This window comes from Balaenoptera ricei, chromosome 1 (assembly GCF_028023285.1).
Source record: "Balaenoptera ricei isolate mBalRic1 chromosome 1, mBalRic1.hap2, whole genome shotgun sequence".
In the NCBI taxonomy this organism is placed as follows: Eukaryota; Metazoa; Chordata; class Mammalia; order Artiodactyla; family Balaenopteridae; genus Balaenoptera; species Balaenoptera ricei.
Window position 1 is genome coordinate 23136634 of NC_082639.1, and position 20725 is coordinate 23157358.

A 20725-nucleotide genomic window follows, 5' to 3' on the forward strand; every position below is an offset into this window, starting at 1 on the left:
ATTTGGTCTTTCCATAGGTACAGATAAGACAATTGTCTAAATTTTCTTTTTTTTCAATTTAAATTTTCAATTTAAAGGATCCATTGTCTGGCCACTGACAAATAGGATCTTATTAGCAACTCAAACCAACAAGCCTTTTTAGGTTAAGGAAGGATGCAAAGGGTGTCCCATCAGAGAGTGCAGCCCTCAAAAGATCCAGAAAGTTCACTCTCAAAGATAGTCTGAGAAAGCAAAGGTCCTCATTGAACAGGTGTGAGGATGGTGTAGTGAAAATGGTGTCTCCTGTCTCTCATGGGAACATGAGACACCTCCAGTTACAAACTTGCTAATCTGTGACACCAGGCAAGTGCTACTGGAATGTGATTTTTCCAGCACTAACAAAGTAAAGAAAATTGAGATGACAAAGGCTCCTGGGGGGACTGGGACCCCTCATGACAAACCCCCCTGCCAGCTGGAACAGCTGGACAAATGGAGTGCTGCTTGTGACTTCCTGTCTTGAAATCTCAGTCTATTCGGACGGCAGAGACCAGAGAAAATATTCTCATTGTCCACAGAGCAAGTTCTCAGGAAATGAAACAAGAAGAAAGGAAAAACCTCATCCAGTTTTTACATAGGGGATATTTTAGAAAAACAGAAAAGTTTGTCTAAACAAGCTCTGCTCTGATGAGAACTGGGAGCTTACCAGTCTGTGAGTAGCTTGTAGGGTCTGTGCCTGTGTTCTGCCCTGTGGTTTTTCCTCCTGATGACAAATGACACAACAAAGACAAAGAAAAACAGTAACCATCTCTGGGAAGAAAAGGATCAATAAAAATCAAGAGTCCTTGTTACCAAGTCGCTATGTGACAAGGAACGAGTTCCACAAATATTTTCTCCTGATAATCAAAATTTAGAAAAAGAAAAGGACTCTCGCCACTCCTGCTTGCAACAGAGTCTGTAGGCAGAGATCCAGGAGGCTGACATGGTAAGAGTGCTAACCTTCTGCCCGTACTTGTCAGAGGTCCCAGGATCTCTCAGCATCTAGCCAGGAAAATTTATCCTGCTGACTACACCAAATGTTGGGGAGGAAAAAAATTTTCCTCTACCCTTCTAGGTTCTTCTGGCTGGTCTAGTCGTTGGATTGACATGAGACAGATTCACAGGAGAAAATCAAATTTTAATTTTGTGCGTACGGGAGTTTATAGAAATGTGAGACTCATAGCAATGACCAAAGCAGGCAGCTTTATACATTTTAGACATAAAAACAATATATTTGTGAAGAACTGACAAGACAAAGAAACTTGGGCTTGGGTACTAATTAGTGAATTATCTAAGCACAGTTTGTTTACACAGCCTTCTTGGCCCCAAGTTCCCAATCTCTGGCGATAAGGTTGCCTCTCTCCCTCCTGGTACAGGGAGGGCACCCTTCACACGGGAGATTTATTTTCTGCCTTCAGGAGACAAAGAGGAGGGTCAGAGTGTTCTTCTCGCACTGCCTGTTCCTCAAGGAGCTATAATTCACACTAATGAATGTGCCACTTTGGCATATTTTGGGCTGGCCTGCCCTGAGCCCTGACGTGACACTTGCCTCATGCGGCTGCTCTGAGCAGTGGAGATCGTGGTTTGCATGTGACAAGCCCTGGACCCACATCAGGTCACACTGGCATCTTCATCTGTTCCCTGGATGTGTCCCCTCCCACCCTTTCCAAGCTCAAAGCAGGGCTTTCCCTGTCTGCTGGGCTCCTCTGCCCTCGGCACTGAGATTTCATTCCCTACCCAATGTGCTCCCTGCCTGGCTCAGGTGCAGTCTCCTTAAAACCCGCCCGGACCCCAACCAGACAAAGCCTGGTCTGGCTCTGAAGCGCTGTCCAGACCCTCCCTCAGCCTGAATCTGCCTGTAGGAGTGACCGTAATGACAACTGTCAAAATCATAAGGAAAATAACAGGTGACCTGTGCAGAGCGGTCACTCTGCCGGGCCCTCGTCAGCGCCCCTTGTCTCATGTCACTCGGTAAACAGCCATCACTGTCCCTGTTTCAGAGTTGAGGAGATCCAGGCTCAGAGAGGCTGTCACTGCCCAAGGTCACACAGCTGGGAGCTGCCTGAGCAGGACCTGGGGAGGTGACCTACTCCCCTCCTTCCCACCCCTGACCTGTGACCTCCTGGAGGACAGAGCCCATAACCTCCCACCTCCGGGCAGCACCAGCACCAGTGAGGCCACCAGGGACCACTGCAGGGCCTGGGGCACGCAGGAGGGCGGCCCCCATACTCTGGACTCCACGGAGTGGGCTTGAGGAGACCCGATTCTGGCCCGGATTCAGCTCCCACTTCTCTGGGTGATTTTGTGCAGGTCGCCTTCCCTCACTGGGCCTCAATTTCCCCATCCCTAAAATGGTGACATCAGTGTCCAGGACAGTTCATTAGTTTTCCAAGTTGAAGTCCCTGGTTTCTGGCCCTGGTGCTGGCAGACGACACAGAGACACTCCCCCTGCCCCCTTAGGCTAATTCTCCTGAGCCTCTAATAGCAGGTCAATCAGACTCACCCCCCGCCCCTGGCACATTCTCCCCCCATCCCCAGAGACAGCTGGGTGTGTACTTCTGGAATTCTCAACCCAGGGCAGGCTCAGCCCTGGGGATCTGCTCCATGACAGAGGGACATTAATAAAGAGATAAAACCCTATACTACCCTCCAGGGCAAACATGAAACACTTTTTATTAAAACCAAGATAGATACATCTGTCTGGAGTCACATAAATTTTGTAGATAAACATGAGTTCAAAGGACTTTCCACTCGCCCCTGACTCATTCGCCTCTGACCCCCTAACCCCCAACCTCACCCCCTGAACCTTCTACATGGAAAAGATCTTTGGAAGCAGAGGGCTATGGGCTCATCCCCATCGTTACCCCTTAGCAGCTGTGCAAACTTGGGCAACTTGTGTTTACTCCCTGGGTCTCAGTTTCTTCATCTGTTAAATGGGTAGAGGTGCTTTGAATGAATCGGAACTGGGGCCCATGTTCTCCTGGCAGGTAGACTTAGGCATCATCCCTTCCATAAATATCTTTTCTTCATTATTCAAGTACATTAGATTAAAGGAGAAGAGAAGAATTTATTTCTGGAGGCAGGTGCCTGTGGGTAAAGAGGGAAGCGATGGTTGGTGGGGGGGGGGGGGGGGAGGGGAGGAGCAGCTGCCTGCATCGTGCTCTTTCTCTTTCTGGCCACAGGGACAGTTCTCCAATTCCATGGAGAGATGGGTTAAGGCCAGAGCATGGCTGTATTCATGAGACGCTGTGCGAGCCTCAGCTTCTGAGCAGTGTGGCTCAGGGACCAGGTAACATCCAGAGACAAGAGATGGGGCATTCTCCCCAGAGCAGGCCACCCGCCCAGCACCTCCTGGGCCTTCTGGGGTCACTGCCTATTGGAGCAGGGAGAGACCTCAGCCCTCAGCAGAGGCGCAGGCTCCCGGAGACACGAGCACTGGAGGCAGAGGTGGGAGACCCCGCTGATGGCTTGCAGGGGTCAGCAGTCCAGGAGGAGGGCAGAGGGGACGATGAGGGTGGTCGGAGCCCTAAGCATGTGTCCCTGCCCACCGTGGATGCTCAGAGCTAACAGGGGAGATCCAAGAGGGAAGTGAGGTTCTATGGTCCTCGGGTAGGTGCAGGGCGGTTGTCTGATGTTAATGTGGCCCCTTTATTTCTTGCTCTGAGACATTCTGATTACAAGAATAGTCTACCCTTCCCAGAGCAGCAGGTTCCGAGGGACACGGAGTGCTGAGAGATGCCAGCAGGTGTTTTCTATGATCAGATCAGTTTGTGTAACTGTATTAGTCAGTTTTTTGCTACGTAATTAGTCATCTGGAAATCTCAATGGGTTACAATAGCAAACGTATTTTCTTGCTCACGGCAGGTGAGAGGGCTCTTCTTGAGGGTGTAGGTGGGCTCCGGTCTGTCCTCAGGTCCTTCTTGAGCCAGCAGCTCCCCTGGGGAGGCTTTTCCGTGACGAATGAAGAGAGCAGAGGAGGGGTGAGCAGGAACATTCGACTCTTTTTCAAATATTTTGTCTTAAACATTAAAACAAATTTACAAACAGTAAAATCCACCCTTTGGTGGTGTACAGGTCTCTGAGTTTTAACACATGCGTAACTTAGTGTCACAACCACCACTATCAGGACACAGAACAGTCCATCACCTCCAAATTCCCTTGTGTGCCCCTGTGTGGTCACACTATTTCCCCACCTCTAAGCCTGGTAACCCCTGGTCTGTTCCTCATGCCTATAGTTTTGCCTTTTCCAGAATGTCATACAAATGGAAACACACAGCATGTAGCTTTTTGAGTCTGGCTTCTTCCACTTGGCATAATTATTTTGACATCTATCCACGTTGTGTGTGTCAGTAGTTCGGCCCTCTTTACTGCTGAGTAGTGTTCCACTGAATGGATGTAAAGGCTTCCCTTGGTATCTGAGGAGGATTGGTCCAGGATCCCTGTGGATACCAAAATCTGAGGATGCTCAAGTCCCTTACATAAAATGGTGTAGTATTTTCCTAGAACCTATGTACATCCTCCCATATACTTTTTCATCTCTAGATTACTTATAATACCTAATACAGTGTAAATGCTATGTAAAAACTTGCTGGTGTGCAGCAAATTCAAGTTTTGCTTATTGGAACATTCTAGAAAAGTTTTTTTCCTAATATTTTTGATCTGCGTTGACTCCATGGATGCGGAGCCCGGGGATCTGGAGGGTTAACTCTACCGGGGTTTTTATTCATTCACCTGTTGAAGAACATTTGGGTTGTTCTCAATTTGGGGCAATGGTAAATAACGCTGCTCTAAACATTCATATACAGGCTTTTGTGTGAAGGTAAGTTTTTATTTCTCTAGTGCAAATACATAGTAGCAGTATGGCTGGGTCATGTGGTAAGTGCATGCTCAACACCATAAGAAACTGCAAAACTGTTTCCCAAAAGGACTGTACCATTTTGCATGCTGACCAGCACTGCATTGAGATGTGCTGACGTCCTTGTCAATTAAAATAAATTAATAGCCATTCTAGTAGATGTGTGGTGGTATCTTATTATGGTTTTATTTCATGTTTCCCTAATGGCTAGTGATGTTGAATGCCTTTTCATGCGCTTGTTTTCCATTCATATGCCTTCTTTGGTGAAAAGTCTTTTGTCTTCAAATCTCTTGTCTATTTTTTCAATGGGTTGTTCATTTTTATATTGTGTTTTGAGAGTTCTTTATAGATTCTGAACACAAGTTCTTTGCTGGATATGTGATTTGTAATATTTTCCTCTAATCTGTCCCTTGTCTTTTCTTTCTATTACCAGTGTCTTTCACAGAGTAAGTTTTTAATTTTGATGAAGTCCAATTTATCCATTTTTTCTTTGATGGATCATATTTTTGATGTCACATCTAAGAGCTCTGCCTAACTCAAGTTCACAAGGATTTTCTCCTATGTTTTCTTCTAAAGCTTATAGGTTTACATTTTATATTTAAGTCTATGATCCATTTTGAATTAATCTTTGTGTAAAGTGTGAGGTATGTTTCGAGGTTCAGTTTTTTTGCACACAGATTCCACCATCACTTGTTAAAAAGATGATCCCTTATCTATTGAATTGCCTCTGCACCTTTGTCAAACATCAATTGACCATATTCTTGTGGGTCATTTTTGGGGTCTCTGTTCCATTCCGCTCATCTATATGTTTATCCTCTCACTATTATCACACTGCCTTAATTACTATAACTTTATAGTAAGTCTCAAAGTTGGGACAGTTGAGTCTTAAGAATTTTGTTCTTATTTTACAAAATTGTTTTGACTCAGTTCCTTTGTCTTTTCATATAAATTTTGGAATTAGCTTGTCTATATCTGACAAAATATTTTGTTAAACTTCTGATTGTGGTCATGTTAAATCTATAGAATAATTTGGGGAGAATTGACATATTAACAGTAGTGAGTCTCCCAGTCCATGAATGTGATATGTTTCTCCATTTATTTAGGTCTTTGGTTTCTTTCATCAGTTTTTTTTTGTTTGTTTGTAGTTTTCAGCATATAGATCCTGTACATATTTTGTTATATTTATACCTAAGTATTTCTAATTTTTTTGAGCTATTGTAAATGGTATTGTTTTCTTAAAAAATTTATTTATTTATTTATTTTTGGCTGCGTTGGGTCCTCGCCTCTGTGCGAGGGCCCCCCCCCAATTGCGGCAAGTGGGGGCCACTCTTCATTGTGGCGCGCGGGCCCCTCACTGCCGCGGCCTCCCTTGTTGCGGAGCACAGGCTCCAGACGTGCAGGCTCAGTAGTTGTGGCTCACGGGCCCAGTCGCTCCGTGGCATGTGGGATCCTCCCAGACCAGGGCTCGAACCCGTGTCCCCTGCATTGGCAGGCAGACTCTCAACCACTGCGCCACCAGGGAAACCCCTATGGTATTGTTTGAAAATTTTTGATTTCTAGCTGTTCATTGTAGTACAAAGAGATTTTCATATGTTAACTTTGTATACTATGGCCTTGCCAGAACTTCTTAGTTCTAGGAAATTTTTTAAAATAGATTCCTTGGGATTTTCTACATGGACAGTCATGTCACCCGTGAATAGGGACAGTTTTACTTATTTTTTTCAGCTTTATTGAGGTATAACTGACAAAATGTGTGTATTTTAAAGTGTGCTACTTTAAGTTTTGATATATGTATACATATATTGTGAAATCATTCAATCTGTATGTCTTTTTCCTCTTAATAGACTGTCTAGGACTTTTAGTACAAAGATGAATAAGAATAGTGAGAGCTGACATTCTTGTCTTGTTCCCTATCTTAGCAGAAATGCCTTCCATGTTTCACTATCAAGTATGATGTTAGCTGCTCTACCTTGCCATTATAGTGTGAAAGCCGACATGGACAATACGTAAATGAATGGGCATAGCTGGGTTCCAATAAAACTTTATTTATTGACACTGAAATTTGAATTTCATATAATTTTATATATTATGAAATATTATTCTTCTTTTGATTTACCCTTACTATTTAAAAATATAAAAACCATTCACAGCTTGTGGCTCATATAAAAACACATGGCGGGCCAGATTTAGCCTTCAGGACATCCTTTGCCAGCCGTTGCTCTAGTCTATTCTTCCATGTTTTCCCCTTAAACGTAAATACATATTTACATTTCCCCCCAAATGTAAATAGAGATGCATTAATTTTTTTCCAGTTTTCTTACTTTAATAATTTTAATGACATCAAAACATTTAACCCACAGATATAGAAAACAAACTTCTGGTTACCAAAGGGGAAAGAAAGGAGGGGGCAGGGATAAATTAGGAGGTTGGGATTAACATATACATATTACTATATATAAAATAGATAACCAACAAGGATCTATTGTACAGCACAGGGAACTCTATGCAATATTTTGTAATAACATATAAGGGAAAAGAATCTGAAAAAGAAGATATATATAGGAATCACTGTGCTGTACACCTGAAACTAACATGACATTGTAAATCAACTGTACCTCAATTAAAAAAAAACTGAAAAAAAAAGTATGATGTTAGCTGTAAATTTTCTGTAGATGCCCTTTACCAAGTTAGGGAAATTCATTTTTATTCCTTGTTTGTTGAGAGATTTTTAAAAAAATCATGAGCATATATTGAATTTTGTCAAATGTCAAAATGTCTTCTGCATCTGTTAATATGATCATATATATATGTATATGTGTATATATATGTATGTGTATGTATATTTTTTCTTCTTTAGTCTGTTGACATTGTGGATAACATGGATCGATTCTTAAATTTCAATCATCTTCATTCCTGGAATAAACAAAATTGGCCATGATGTATTATTCTTATTATATATTCTTGGATTCGACATGCTAATATTTTATCAAGGATTTTTGCATCTATATTCACAAAGGAATATTAATCTTTAGTTTTCTTTTCCTATATGGTCTTTGTCTGGTTTTGTTATCATGGTAATGCTGACCTCATAAAGTGTGTTGGGAAGTGTTCCCTCCTTTTCTACATTCTGGAAGAGATTGTGTAGAGTTGGTATTATTATGTCCCTTAGATGTTGATAGAATTTGACAGTGAGACCATCTGTGCTTCGAATTTTCTTTTTTGGAAGGTTTTCTAACTATAAATTTAATTTCTTAATAGACAGAGGGCTACTCAGATCATCAGATTCTTCTTGAGTGAGCTTTGGTAGTTTTTATCTTTCAAGGAATTGGTCCATTTCATCTAAATTGTGAAATTTATAGGTGTAGAGTTGGTCAAAGTATTTGCTTATTCTCATATTAATGCCTGTGAGGCCAGTAGTGAAGCCCCTGCTTTCATTTATGGTATTGGTAATTTGTGTCTTCTCCCTTTTTTTCTTGATCAGTCTGAACAAGGTTTATCAATTTTATTGATTTTTAAAAATTAACCAAATTTTGATTTTTTCTTTCTTTACTGTTTTTGTTTTTAATTTCATTGGTTTCTGCTTCTGTCTTTATTACTTCCTTCCTTCTGGTTGCATTTTTATTTTGCTCTTCTTTTTCTACTTTCTTAACATGGAAGCTTAGATTATTGGCCTTGAGATATTTCTTTTTTCCCTTAATATAAGCATTTAACATAAAATTTCCTACCAACACAGCTTTAGCTACATCCCACAAATTTTCATTGAGCTCAAAATATTTTTTGATTTACCTTTAGACTTTTTTTGACCTATAGATTATTCATAAGTGTGCTGCTAAACTTCCAAGTGTTTGGGAATCTCCAGATATCTTTCTGTTATTGATTTATAGTTTATTCCCATTTTGGCCAGGGAACATATTTTATAGGATTTCAATTCTTTTAAATTTGTTACTTTGTTTTATGACCCAAGATATGGTCTATCTTCGTGAATATTCCATGTGCACTTAAAAAGAATGTTTTCTGCTGTTGTTGGGTGTGGTATTTTTTAAATGACAATTAGGCTAAGTTGGTCATATTGTTGAGGTCTACTTTTACTGATTTTCTGTATACTTTTTCTATCAATTACAGAGAGGAATGTTGAAGTATCCAAATATAACTGTGGACTTGTCAGTTTCTCCTTACGCTATATTTTGAAGCTCTTTTGTTAGCTCCATACATATTTAGGATTGCTATGTCTTCATGTTAAATCGACTCTTTTGTCATTATGTAATATCTTGCTTTATCTCTGATAACTCTCCTGTTTCTGAAATCTATATTTTTCTGATATTAATAGCCATGCCAAGTTTCTTTTGATTAATGTTTGCATAGTACATTTTTTTTACCAGCTTTTTACTTTTAACCTATATATATCTTTACATAAAAAGTGCTTTTCTTGTAGACAACATGTAGTTGGGTCTTTAAAAGAAATCCAATCCAGCAAACTCTGTCTTTTAATTGAGGTGTTTAGACGATTTGCATTTAATGTAATTATTGATATGTTTGGATTTAAGACTGAGATTTTATTTATTCCTTGTACATTTTTCCCTTGATTTCCCCTTTCCTGACTTCTTTTGGGTTATTTGAATATTGTTATTGTTCCATTTAAATTTATATCTTGGTCTTTTTATTACATCTCTTTGTACAGATTTTTTTGGTGGTTCTCTAGGGATAACAATATACACACTTAACATACAATATACATACTGAACAGTCTACTTCAAATTAATATTTTACCACTTCAAGGGAAATTTAGAAATGTTACAATCCATTATTTCTTTTACTCTCCAACCTTTGTATTACAGTTGTCATAAGTTTTACATGTATATACTACCAGATAATGTTATAATTTTTGTTTTCAACTATCACACATATTTTAAAGTACTAAAGGGAGAAAAATAGTCTATTATTGTTACCCAGATGTTTACCAATTCTCTTACTCTAGCTTCATTTCTGAAGTTCCGAGTTTTTCACTGGTACCATTTCCTTTCTATCTGAACTCCCTTTAGCATTTATTTCAGAGAAGGTTTGCTGGTGACAAATTCTCTTAATTTTCTTTCACCTGAGAATGTTCTTATTTTGCCTTCATTCCTGAAGGATATTTTTTAGTAGCTATAGAATACTGGGTTGACAGTAGTTTTCTTCTAATACTTTAAGAATGTTCCAAATATGTATGAAATGGATAACTAATAAGAACCTGCTGTATAAAAAAATAAATAAAATAAAATTCAAAAAAAAAAAAAAAGAACGTTCCACTGTCTTCTGGCTCTATGAATTCTAGTTAGAAATCCATGGTCATTTGTATGTATTTTTCTCCTATATGTAAAATGTTGTTTTTCTATGGTTGCTTTCAAGATTTTTTTCTTTGTCTTTGGTCTTCAGTAACTTGATTATGATATAACAAGGCATGATTTTCTTTGAGTATATCCATTTTGGGTGTGCTGAACTTCTTGAATTCATAAAATAATGTCTTTCTACAAATTTGAGAAGTTTATATCCATTATTTCTTCAAACACTTTTTCTGCACTGATCTCTTTCTTCTCTCCTTCTGGAAAGACTTCAAAGACACAAATGTTAGACCTTTTGATATTGCCTCACAGTTTCCTGAGGCTCTGTTCATTATTTTCTCATTCTTCTATCCCCGCATCTGTTGTTTATATTGGATAACTTTTATTGATCTGTCCTCAGGCTGACTCATTCCTCTGTTATATCCATTGCTTTACGGAGCCCATCCAATGAAATTTTAAATTTCAGTTATTGCTTTTTTCAGATCTAAAATTCCACTTGGTTATTTTTTTTCCCATTTTAAAAATTGTGGTAAAGTACACGTGACATAAAATTTACCACCTTAACCATTTTAAAATGTATAGTTCAGTGGTATTAAATACATTCATAATGTTGTGCAACCATCACTACCATCCATCTTCATAACTCTTTTCATCTTGTAAAACTCTATACTCATTACATAGAAACTCCTCATTCTGCCCCCCAGGCCCGGCAACCACCATTCTGCTTTCTGTCTCTATGCTAGCGACTATGCCAAGCACCTTGTGTAAGTGGAATCATCCAGAATTTGTCTTTTGTGGCTGGTTTATTTCACTTAGCATAATGTCCTCAAGGTTTCTCTGCATTGTAGTATATGTCAGAATTTTCTTCTCTTCTTAAGGCTGAATAATATCATTTGGTTCTTTTTTAAGCTTCTATTTCTTTGCTGAGAATTTCTATCTTTCCATTTGTTTTAAGAGTATTTTCCCTGATTTCATGGAACATTGTTATCATAGCTGCTTTAAAAATCTTTGTCTGATAATTTCAACATGACTATCATTTCAGAATGGGCTCCTATTGACAGTCTTTTCCCCTACAAGTTGTTGAGATTTTCTGATTCTTTGTATATTGAGTAATTTTGGAGTATATCCTGGACATTTTGAAACTTTGGGGCTCTTTTAAAATTTTGTGGAGAACTTTGATTTTTCTTTAAAAGAAGGCAGTTAGATTAGGAGGGTGCAGGCCACAAATCCTCACCCATCTTCTTTGGCCGGCAGTTTCAATTTCAGTTAAGTTTTCAAAGACTGCAATACTATCTGATTTTTCCCCAAGTGTGTGCCTCCCCTCCCCCAAGGGCACACTACATTGTAATTCAGTTCTTTAAGCCTTTAGTATATTGTTCTGGGTCAGTTACATACATGCCCAACTTGTGTCCAGGACTTCATACACAGCATTATTGGATGGCTTTCTCAAGCTCCCCACTTCCCTGTGCTTTTCTCCCACACTCTCTGACTCCCAAGGGCCCCCTTACTTTGTAAGGCCTCAGTTTGGAAATGCCATGGTCACTTGAACCCACATTCCATTGACCATAGCAAGTCATACGGCCAAGCCAAGATCGTGAGCTTGCCTGTTCTAGGGCTCTACAAATCCACATGGCAGAGGCAGGGAGTAAAAGATGGGAAACAAAAGTCCAACCTACCACTGTAGCACTGAGACTCAGAATCACAGAACACCCTGGCCTCAGATGGCTCAGCTGGGTTGCCCACAGTCCTCCAGATTACTGGTGCCACCTTTCCTTTAATGTCTTGAAAACTGGCTTGAACCACAACTCAGGCTCTCTGCAAAGTCCAGGGCATTCCCAAAGAGGTCTACAGATTCCCCTGGGCTTAGGGTCTCCTGATCACTGCTTCTCCTGGTTTCCTTTCCCTTCTCAGTTTTATCCATGTCCCTCCCGTGCTTTTTCCACCTCCACCTGCACCCCAGCTTAGGGCTCAAGTTTGCATAATCAAAAACCCTTGCTTTGCTTGACAGAGCAAAAAACCATTTATTCTGAGCTTCTCTTTAGCCCCGTAAAACGCCTGTGCATTTTTTCCCCCTTCCTGTTAACTCAATAACATTCTGAGGCACAGCAAACCGCCTGTCTGGGTGAAGACATAAACTAAAGGGGACTAGCATAAAGATTTGTCCCACACCAACTCCTTTCTGGAGTTGTGGTGTTGGAGGAGTGTCTTTTCTTTCTTCCTGATGCTTGTATTAGCATAGGAGGGGCACTGAGAAACACTACGGTGAGAAAGTCAGTTTACGGTTGTTTAGTTCAGCCTTTCCTAAACTTACTTGGCCATGGAACACCTCTGTCATGGAGCATCTATGAACACCTGAAAGCTCAAGGTGTGGGAAAGCTATCGAGAATGGGGGGGTGGTTGTGAGGATTAAAAGAAGGAAGCTGAGCCTCAGGTAGTTTTTGGTGATGCTGGTTCCCTTCCCTCTCTCGAGACCCCACCCTGTCAGTGACCCTGAAAAATGATCCAAATGAGGAAACTATTGAGAGCGAGAGAGGAAGCACTATTAATTATTACGCCAGGGCAGTAGGCATATACTGGGCTGTCCTGGCCAAGCGGGGCATAAGGTCCCCTACCCATTTGTGTTATAGCTGGTGGTAGCTGCAAATGAGCTGTGAGTTCTCTGTAGGTCCCAGTTTCCCCACCTGTGGAGTGATGGCCTCTTAGTTCATTTATTTTTCCATTTATTCAATCAGTCAACAAATATATAACAAAGCTTTCCTAGGAGCTAGCACTGTGCTGGGCCTTCAGGAGCCAACAGTGGGATAAGAGCCTCCCCACCTTCAAGGGGGTCACCATATGGAAGGAGAGACAGACGTGGGACTGTTCGGGGATCATGGTCTCAGCTTCACCTTGACTTTAACCCTGAATCCCCGAACAGAGACCAGTCTAGAAGGGCCTTTTGGTGGTACATCCTGGGCTGTCACAGGAAGATGATCCCATAGCACCTGGAGCCTCCCCTCACCTGCACTGGTTCCAGCAACTTCCAGGCTGGAGTCCTAGGGAACTGGCGGAGGCACGGCCACCTCTCTCTCTCCCTGGGAGCGCTAATCACAACTCACCAGCTGCTCTGGGGAATGATTACCTGTCAAGGTTCATTTGAGCGCGTGGCTTCCTGGAGACTCTCCCCACCCCCTGCATCAGGCCGTCCTGATGGCAGCAGGGAAGCTGCTCCCCAGGAAGTGAGAGAGAGGAAAATTACCTTCCACTGTACCTCGCCACCTATTTGGGCTGGCAGCCACAGCAACAGCTTGTGTCCTGCCAAGCCTGATAACAGAACTGTCATGGTCCGTGGACAGTCTGGCCCTGGGAGGTGAGTGGTGAGGATTCCAGGAAATTGTGGAGATTGCTGGCAAAATAGGCCTCCTCAAATCAGATTGCCTTGCTGAGTGATTTCAGACTCGGCAAATTGCATCTTGAGCAGGGCCTGTTACTTTGCTTCCCTCAGCCCAACTATTAAAGCTTTCTTCAAAGACCATCACCACTAGAGATAGCTGGATTTGGATTTGAATCTCTGTATGTGACCAGGTGCATGAGTGTAGATAAGTTACTTCCCAGGGAACAATATTTCATGGGGATAATAACTGCATCAGTCAGGACCCTTTTGATTATAAGGGAAAGAAAAGCAGAAGAGGAACTAAAAGCTTATTAAATGAAACGTCCAGGGGAATTTCAGGTATGGCTGGATCCAGGTGATCAGGTGAGGTCTTCAGGAATCCATCTCTCCCTGTAAGTTGACTCTTATTTTTCTCCTTTTTTGCTTCCCTACCACACAACCCCTCTCTTCCTGGAGGCCCCCAGAGGTTCCAGCAGAAGGGAGAGCTTCACTAGCTCAGTAATTCCAAAAAAGTCTCAGGATAGAATTTCATTGGTCAGTCCTGAGGTACATGCCCATCTCTAAGCTAATTGCTATGGCCAGAGGTTATGTGCAGTATTTTTAATTACTAATTGGCCAGGCTGACATTATGTGCTCATCTCCTGGAACCCAAACCACCAAGGACCTAGGAAGTGGTGGCAGTGAGTCCCCAAAGAAAAATGGAGGAGGCAGTACTCTAGAGAAAGAGGGAGTAGGTTCAAGCTGGCAAAATTAGTCCCTTGATCGGGGAGAGATTGAAAATACTTACCAACCACTAGACCCAAGGCACTGACCAATAGGGTTGGAGGCTGCCAGAGCTGGGCAGGGCCCCAGAGGCCCCCTGCTGGGCTGCATGGTAACTATTTAGTTACTGGAGGGTGAAGAGGTGTGAGGGTACCTGGAGAGGGGTTGGGGCACACGGGGCTCAGAATGGCAACTGATACCAGCCAATAAAGGCACATTTCTACATTTTTACCAACTGCTCTGCCTGCTCCAGTGCCTCTTGGTGAACATTCCCTGTTGACCGCAGCTCTGCCCAGACCACCCACCTTGTTCTCTCAGGTCAACATCTGCTCGCGGCTTTAGCAGCACCCTCAGGCTTATCTGTGCACACTTCCTCCGTAGATCTTTATTAGCACGCGTGGGCCGCTGTTCAGAACAGCCTGCCCCACAGGCCACCAGCCTTGTAGGTGGACCTCGGCGCGGTGCCAGTGGCAGTGAGCGGTGGGCCCAGCATCTCCACGTTCTCCCAAGCAGGGTCTGTGCTGTTGTGTATTCAGTAACCTTAGACCTCAGGCCGCCTTATCTGCGTCAGCCTCAAAATAGCTGATGTTTGCACAGCACTTATTGGTGCCAGGTACAAGTCTAAGCACCTTCCCTGTGTTAACTCATTGAATCCTCACAGTAACCTCATGAGGGAGGAACCACGATTACCCCCATTTTACAGATGAGAAACCGAAGCACACGGAGGTTCAACAACTTGCTCAGGTCACACAGCTAGTTAGTGGCAGGGCTGAGACTTGAACCTAGGAGGTCTGGCTCCTCATGAGGATTAAACGGGACGATGGGTGCAGGAAGTGCAAATGCCTGGCACGGGGGCAGCACCCAGCGAAGTCACCTCTACTCTGATTAGCTCTTGGCTCAATAAACTGGCACTGAGCACCTGCTATATGTATGGCCTGCGCCGGGGCCTGGGGTTTGGGGGTTTGAATCAGGAAACGGGATTTGCAACCCCCTGGGAAGAGACCGTCCAGCGGGCATGACGTGCTACATGGACAAACATCACTGTTGAACGGGAGGTTCACAGGGACGTTCAAGGTGTTGGGCTCAGAGGTGGCGGGAATGCCCACCATGGGGAAGGTCAGGCTGGGCTCCAAGGAGGGGGCCGCAGATGAACGGGGCCTTGAAAGAAGGGTGTGCAGTCACAGGCAATGAAGTCCTCTTGATGGCAGGAATCAGAAATTCACTCAAGCTAACTTACACCCAGAGGGGGATCCAGGACCTGGGGTGGCCCCCCAGATCCAAGGTCAGGAGTGTGGTCAGACCCCAGAACGGAGAGCGGGGAGTGGGCAGAGCTGGGGGTCTCCCTCATGGTCCTGGGTTTCTGCTCCTCTTACACGTCGTGGTTCCCCCTTCCCCCCCACCAGCATTCTCCTTGACCAGGCCCATGACAGAACCCCGCCACAGACCCCTTGAGTTTATGCAGTTTACAGTTTACACGTTATAGATCTGGCCAAGGAAAGAATAACTCATGGGTCTAATACCATTACTCCTGCCAGGCCCAGCTCTGGTCAAGGGAGCTGTGCTGGGAGCAGGGTGATGCACAGAAAGGCTGTGGGTCCCATTGCTTGCGGGGGAGGGGGGAGTGGAGCGGGGGAGGCTAACTGGGAAGGCCGCCCAGGAGCCCCTCAGGGGGAGAATGTTGCCCAACGGTGACAAGGCCAGGTGGGTATTCTGGAGGCAGAAGTGGGGGAGAAATATTGTCAGGAACAGTTAAGATGACACCGTGGAGTCATGAGAGACGGCTGCAAGAGCTGGCCCTGTGCAGAGTCATTTATACGCTCTTCCCCGATTAGACGTCACCTGAAGTAGATGCGGTGGCATCCTGGAGCATGAGGAACCTGAGACATATTTGCTCAAGTTCACCCAGCTGGGGAGTGGCACAGCCAGGATTCAGAGGCAGAATTTCCTGGTGCCACAATTACGCTGCCCACGTGCCCACACATCTGGATCACCCCCAGGTCAGCCCACACCCAGGATGAAGTCCAAGGCCTCCGAGGCCTTGGCCTGATCTGGTCCCCATCCTCTGTGACCTCCTCTCCCTCCATTTCTTCCTCACTCTGCTCCAGCCCCACTGGTCTCCTGGCCATCCCATGACCACACCCAGTACAGTCCCACACCAGGGTCTTGGCATGTGCCCTTCCCTCTGCCCCAGATGCTTATCCACCTGGATGCACACGACCCACCTGACTCAGGTCTCTGCGCAGATGTCCCCCCACCGCCCCCAGATGGGCCTCCTCTGAACACCCCGTCACCGCAGCCTCTCCGTGGCTCCCTCCGCCCCTCTGCTTTATTCTTCTCTATCACGTGTCCCTCTCCGACATCATGGGATCATATGCATATGAGTTTTTCTGGTCATTGTGCATGTTCTACAGTAAAATGCAAGCTCAAAGATTAGGCTGGTTTTATTCACTGCTATTTCCTGCTGTCTAGAGCATAGCTTGGCACACAAAAGACACTCAATAACTATTTGTGTGCAAATCAACCTATTAAAGGGGGTGTCAACACTTCCGCTATACATGTGTCATGATTACATTACATCGTGTATATATAGAACGCATCATTGGCCTGACTCGGGGCAATTTCTCAATGAAAGTCATTATCATGATCTTTCCCTCAGTTGTGCTCCTGCCCCAGGGTCCTGTGACTTTGCTAAAAGGCAGCAGCAGCCACCCAGTCACCCTAGCTGAAAAGCTGGGTATGGGGGTCACCAGCACCTCTTGCCCAGTATTCCTGCTCTCCACAAGGAAGGGTTGACTTCTCGGCCCCCTGTGGCTGTGGGGGGAGTAGTTGAGCAACTCATTCTGGCCAGTTGTGAGCAAAAGTGCTTGCTATGGACTGAATTGTGTCCCCCCCAGAATTCATATACTGAGGTCTGAACCCTCAATACGATGGTGTTTGGAGATGGGGCACTTGGGAGGTGATTAGGTTTAGATGAAGCCCTGAGGGTGGGGCCCCTGTAATGGGATTAGTGTCCTTATAAGAAGAGATACCAGAGCTTGCTTCCTCTCCCTCTATTCATACTCATGCATGGAGCAAAGGTCATGTGAGGACACAGCAAGAAGGTGGCCGTCTGCAACAGAGAGAGAGCCCTCACCAGACGCCAACCCTGCCAGCACCTTGATCTTGGACTTCTAGTCTCCAGAACTGTGAGAAATAAATTCCTGTTGTTTAAGCCACTCACTACTATTCTAGTATTTTGTTATGGCAGCTTGAGCCGACTGAGACAGTGGTGTGTGTCAACTCTGAGCTGGAGCATTTGATGTTGATGGGAGACCCTCCAGAGTTCTCTGTTGATTTGCTACAGTGAATGGCAATGTAGCAAATGGTGGTCACTCTGTTGGCCTAAGTCCCTGAGTGAAGACCATGAGGGGCAGAGCCTCAGCTGGGCCTCAAAGGACACAAAGCCTGAGTGATAGATTTTTGATCTTTGTTGATTTGGGGGCTATTTATCACTACAGCAGAGCCTTCCTTGTCCTGAATGATAAAGTTACAGGGGCTGGGAAGGTTATCCCTCAATCACACATCAGAACAATATCTCTTTAGGATAAAGGAGGGCTTGCTGTTGCTGGATGAATTCAGGCCTCGTCACTTCTCTGGTTCCTAGAGAGGAATAGCAGCGTGGAAGACAGCAGAGCCCTGGTTTCCACACCCAACTCCTCCACACACCAGCTGTGTGACCTTAGACAAGGCACTACCCTCTCTGTGGCTCAATTTTCTCTTCTGACATGTGGGGATAACAAGAACTTCCTCCTCCCACCCTCCAACGCACACACAGGTTCTTGAGGTAATGAATGTGAGAGCATAGCACAATTGTGGACCATTGATAAGATGAGGAGCCTGGACTGGCAACTGTTCTGGGGTCCCTGCTGGGCCCATGACTCTGTGCCCTTTGATTTCCTGGTTCCTGCAGCCTCCTGAGAAGGGGGCCCTGGTCACTCAGAAATGTTAGCACCGCTCAGGTGAAGAGATGCGATGAACTGGCCGTGTCTCCTGATTCTCCTGCTGTCACATTTAATGCAGGCTCCAAGCCTGGCCACTCAGTCACTGTCACGGAACATTCCAGAGCTAGCACCTGGGTCCTTCCCAGTAATGAGGCTCTTCTCGGAGACTCAGTCCTCACCCCAATCTTGTTTCTCTTTGCGTTTCCTGTCACATCCAGGAGAAAAGTTGTGTTCAAGTTGTCTGTCAGCCAGAGGAAAAGGGAAGCCTTGCTGAGGTGACTTTCTCTAGGGGCTGTCTTTCTGGTGTGGCCCTTTCTGGGCTCCAGAACTCAACTGTGGTCCTGTGGTACCGGTTCCTCCATTGACCCACAGGAGCTCCCAGACTTAAGAGCTTTAGGACATTGATTGGATGATTCCTTGAGAAAGACAGGTCAGCCTCTAAGAAGAGGACTGTTGACAATTCACCGTATGTGTACCGCAAAACTAGATGCAACTTTGAATGATGGAGCCTGTGGCCAAGACATTGTCAAGTTGTGGATGTTAGCAATATCGTTTGGCCAGAATGGCGAAACGCTGGCGACGTTCCAGAGGTTGTGCGGGGTCTTGCTCGTGGTGGATAGGGTCCCAGGATGTGAATCCTGATCTTCACTGTCGGATGGCCCTTTTCCAGTACCTAGCAATGCTTCTGATTATGACAATGTCTTTCTAGCTCTGAATCTGCTGAAATGCAGGTGCTGCCCACATTTCCCAGCCTCCCTTGCAGCTTAGTCCTCCCCATGTGACTCGTTCTGACCAATGGGCCATGAGCAGAAGTAACATGTCACTTCCAGACTGAGATGGCAAACAGCTAATGTGACTCCTCCATCCCTCTCTTCCCATTCAGAGTGACCTAGGGGCCACCTGTTTCAGACAGCAAAGCTATAAGAGCCAACAGACCCACATCAGACTGATGTGAATGAGAAAGACCTTTTTATTAAACCATTGAGATTTGGGGATGTGTCTATGGTGTTGACCAGCATTTAGTATTCCAACCGATGGGGGCCCTGGAGAATACAAACTCCATGTGGGCAGGGCCTGGTCTGTCTCATCCACCCCTGTGGTGGACACCAGTACATAACAAGCATGTAGAAGCTGCTAAATAAGTCTCCAAGAATGAATGACTGAATGAAATCTCTTTTTGAGTTTCCAATGTCTTTTTACTAGGCAACTAGTGAAAACCCTTTATCCAGGTGTGGCTCCAACAAAGGTCTTTGTTCCTCCCTTCCTTCTTGCCTGGCTTGGGTCCTATGGATCCTTATGTCTGAGAATCCCGGCTGCTCCTGCTCATATGCTCTGTCTCCGGGTGTCGCTTCCCTATGATGCAGGCCCTTCTAGCTCTTGCTCTAAATCTGAGTCTTTGTCAACAGCAGTCTGGAGGAGTGCAATTGCCCCCTGTGACATATCTGACACTGTCTTGGGGGCTTCCCATGCCGGTTTCCCCAATAGTCTGGTCAAAGGCCAACGTGGGAATTTGACACATTGATGTTTGGGTCCATGCAAACGCTCCACAGCTGGCCCCCATCCAGTAGATGTGACCAGTGCCACTGTCCACTGGACAGTGGTCATGTGCTTCTAAACCTATCACCAGGCTCAAGTTTTGTGTCCCTGAATCGACCACCTAGACTGGCCGCTAGAGGACTGTTCCTAAAGTCAAAACTGACCCACCCTTCTGTTGCTGAAGAACAGTGTAGTGGCTAAGAACATGGGTTCTAGAACCTGAGTGCCCTGGTTCAAATCCCTCTTCCTCCACTTAATGGCCGTGTGACCTTTGGTAATTTACCGAACCTCTCTCTGCCTCAGTTTCCACACTGTTAATGGGGAAACTTGAGGGGAGAGGAAGCCTCCCCCCAACTCTAAATGATGAAATAATAGTGTGACCACTCTCTGGGCATAGCTCTGTACTAAGCAGGGAGGCCACCCTCTTATGAAAACAGGCTTAGGAAAGTTGACTCACTCTTCCAAACTCCTGAGAAATGCGAGTTGGGAAATGGACCCAGAAATGGCCGTCAACCCTTGCTCTTCACCGCCCCCCACAGTGACCACACTGGGCTCTGGACCCTGCTGGCCTCGCCCCTGGCCCCCTGGGACAGCTCACTCAGTACCAATTGGTTCTGATTATCAGAAAGTGCTTCTTCCTTTGAATTCTTACCTGCCTCCTGGAAGGTTCTGCCAACTGGTCCTCGTTTTGCTCTCTGGAGCCACACAGTGAGTTTAATCTCCTCAGTACCTGCGAAATAAATTTAATAAACTCCATAAAGTGTGTAATCTCATAGACAGGGTGCAGAATTTCTATGCTTCCGACTTTTTACCCCCGTAATTACTAGCACCATGGAAATTGCAGGGATTACAGACTCCACTGGAGACAGAGATGAGTTGTGTCACC

The 20725-nt window shown here is 44.6% G+C and overlaps 1 protein-coding gene across 21 annotated transcripts in view; it reads right to left on the reverse strand.

Moving 5' to 3' along the window:
* Positions 1-20725, reverse strand: part of LOC132362587 (uncharacterized) — a 60257-nt gene that overhangs the window by 30357 nt on the left and 9175 nt on the right. For 17 of the 21 annotated variants that reach the window (XR_009502402.1, XR_009502420.1, XR_009502407.1 and 14 more), the window contains exons 2-4: positions 20492-20569; positions 3875-3961; positions 683-739 (exon numbers count right to left, since the gene is read on the reverse strand). Coding sequence is in view for 15 of the 21 variants with exons in the window: in XM_059917395.1 (XP_059773378.1) it covers positions 683-739; positions 3875-3961; positions 20492-20569 (222 nt within the window). In the remaining 6 variants the exon portion in view is untranslated. The remainder of the gene's footprint in view (positions 1-682; positions 740-3874; positions 3962-20491; positions 20570-20725) is intronic. The other 4 variants (XM_059917455.1, XM_059917345.1, XM_059917447.1 and 1 more) reach the window with 2 other exon arrangements.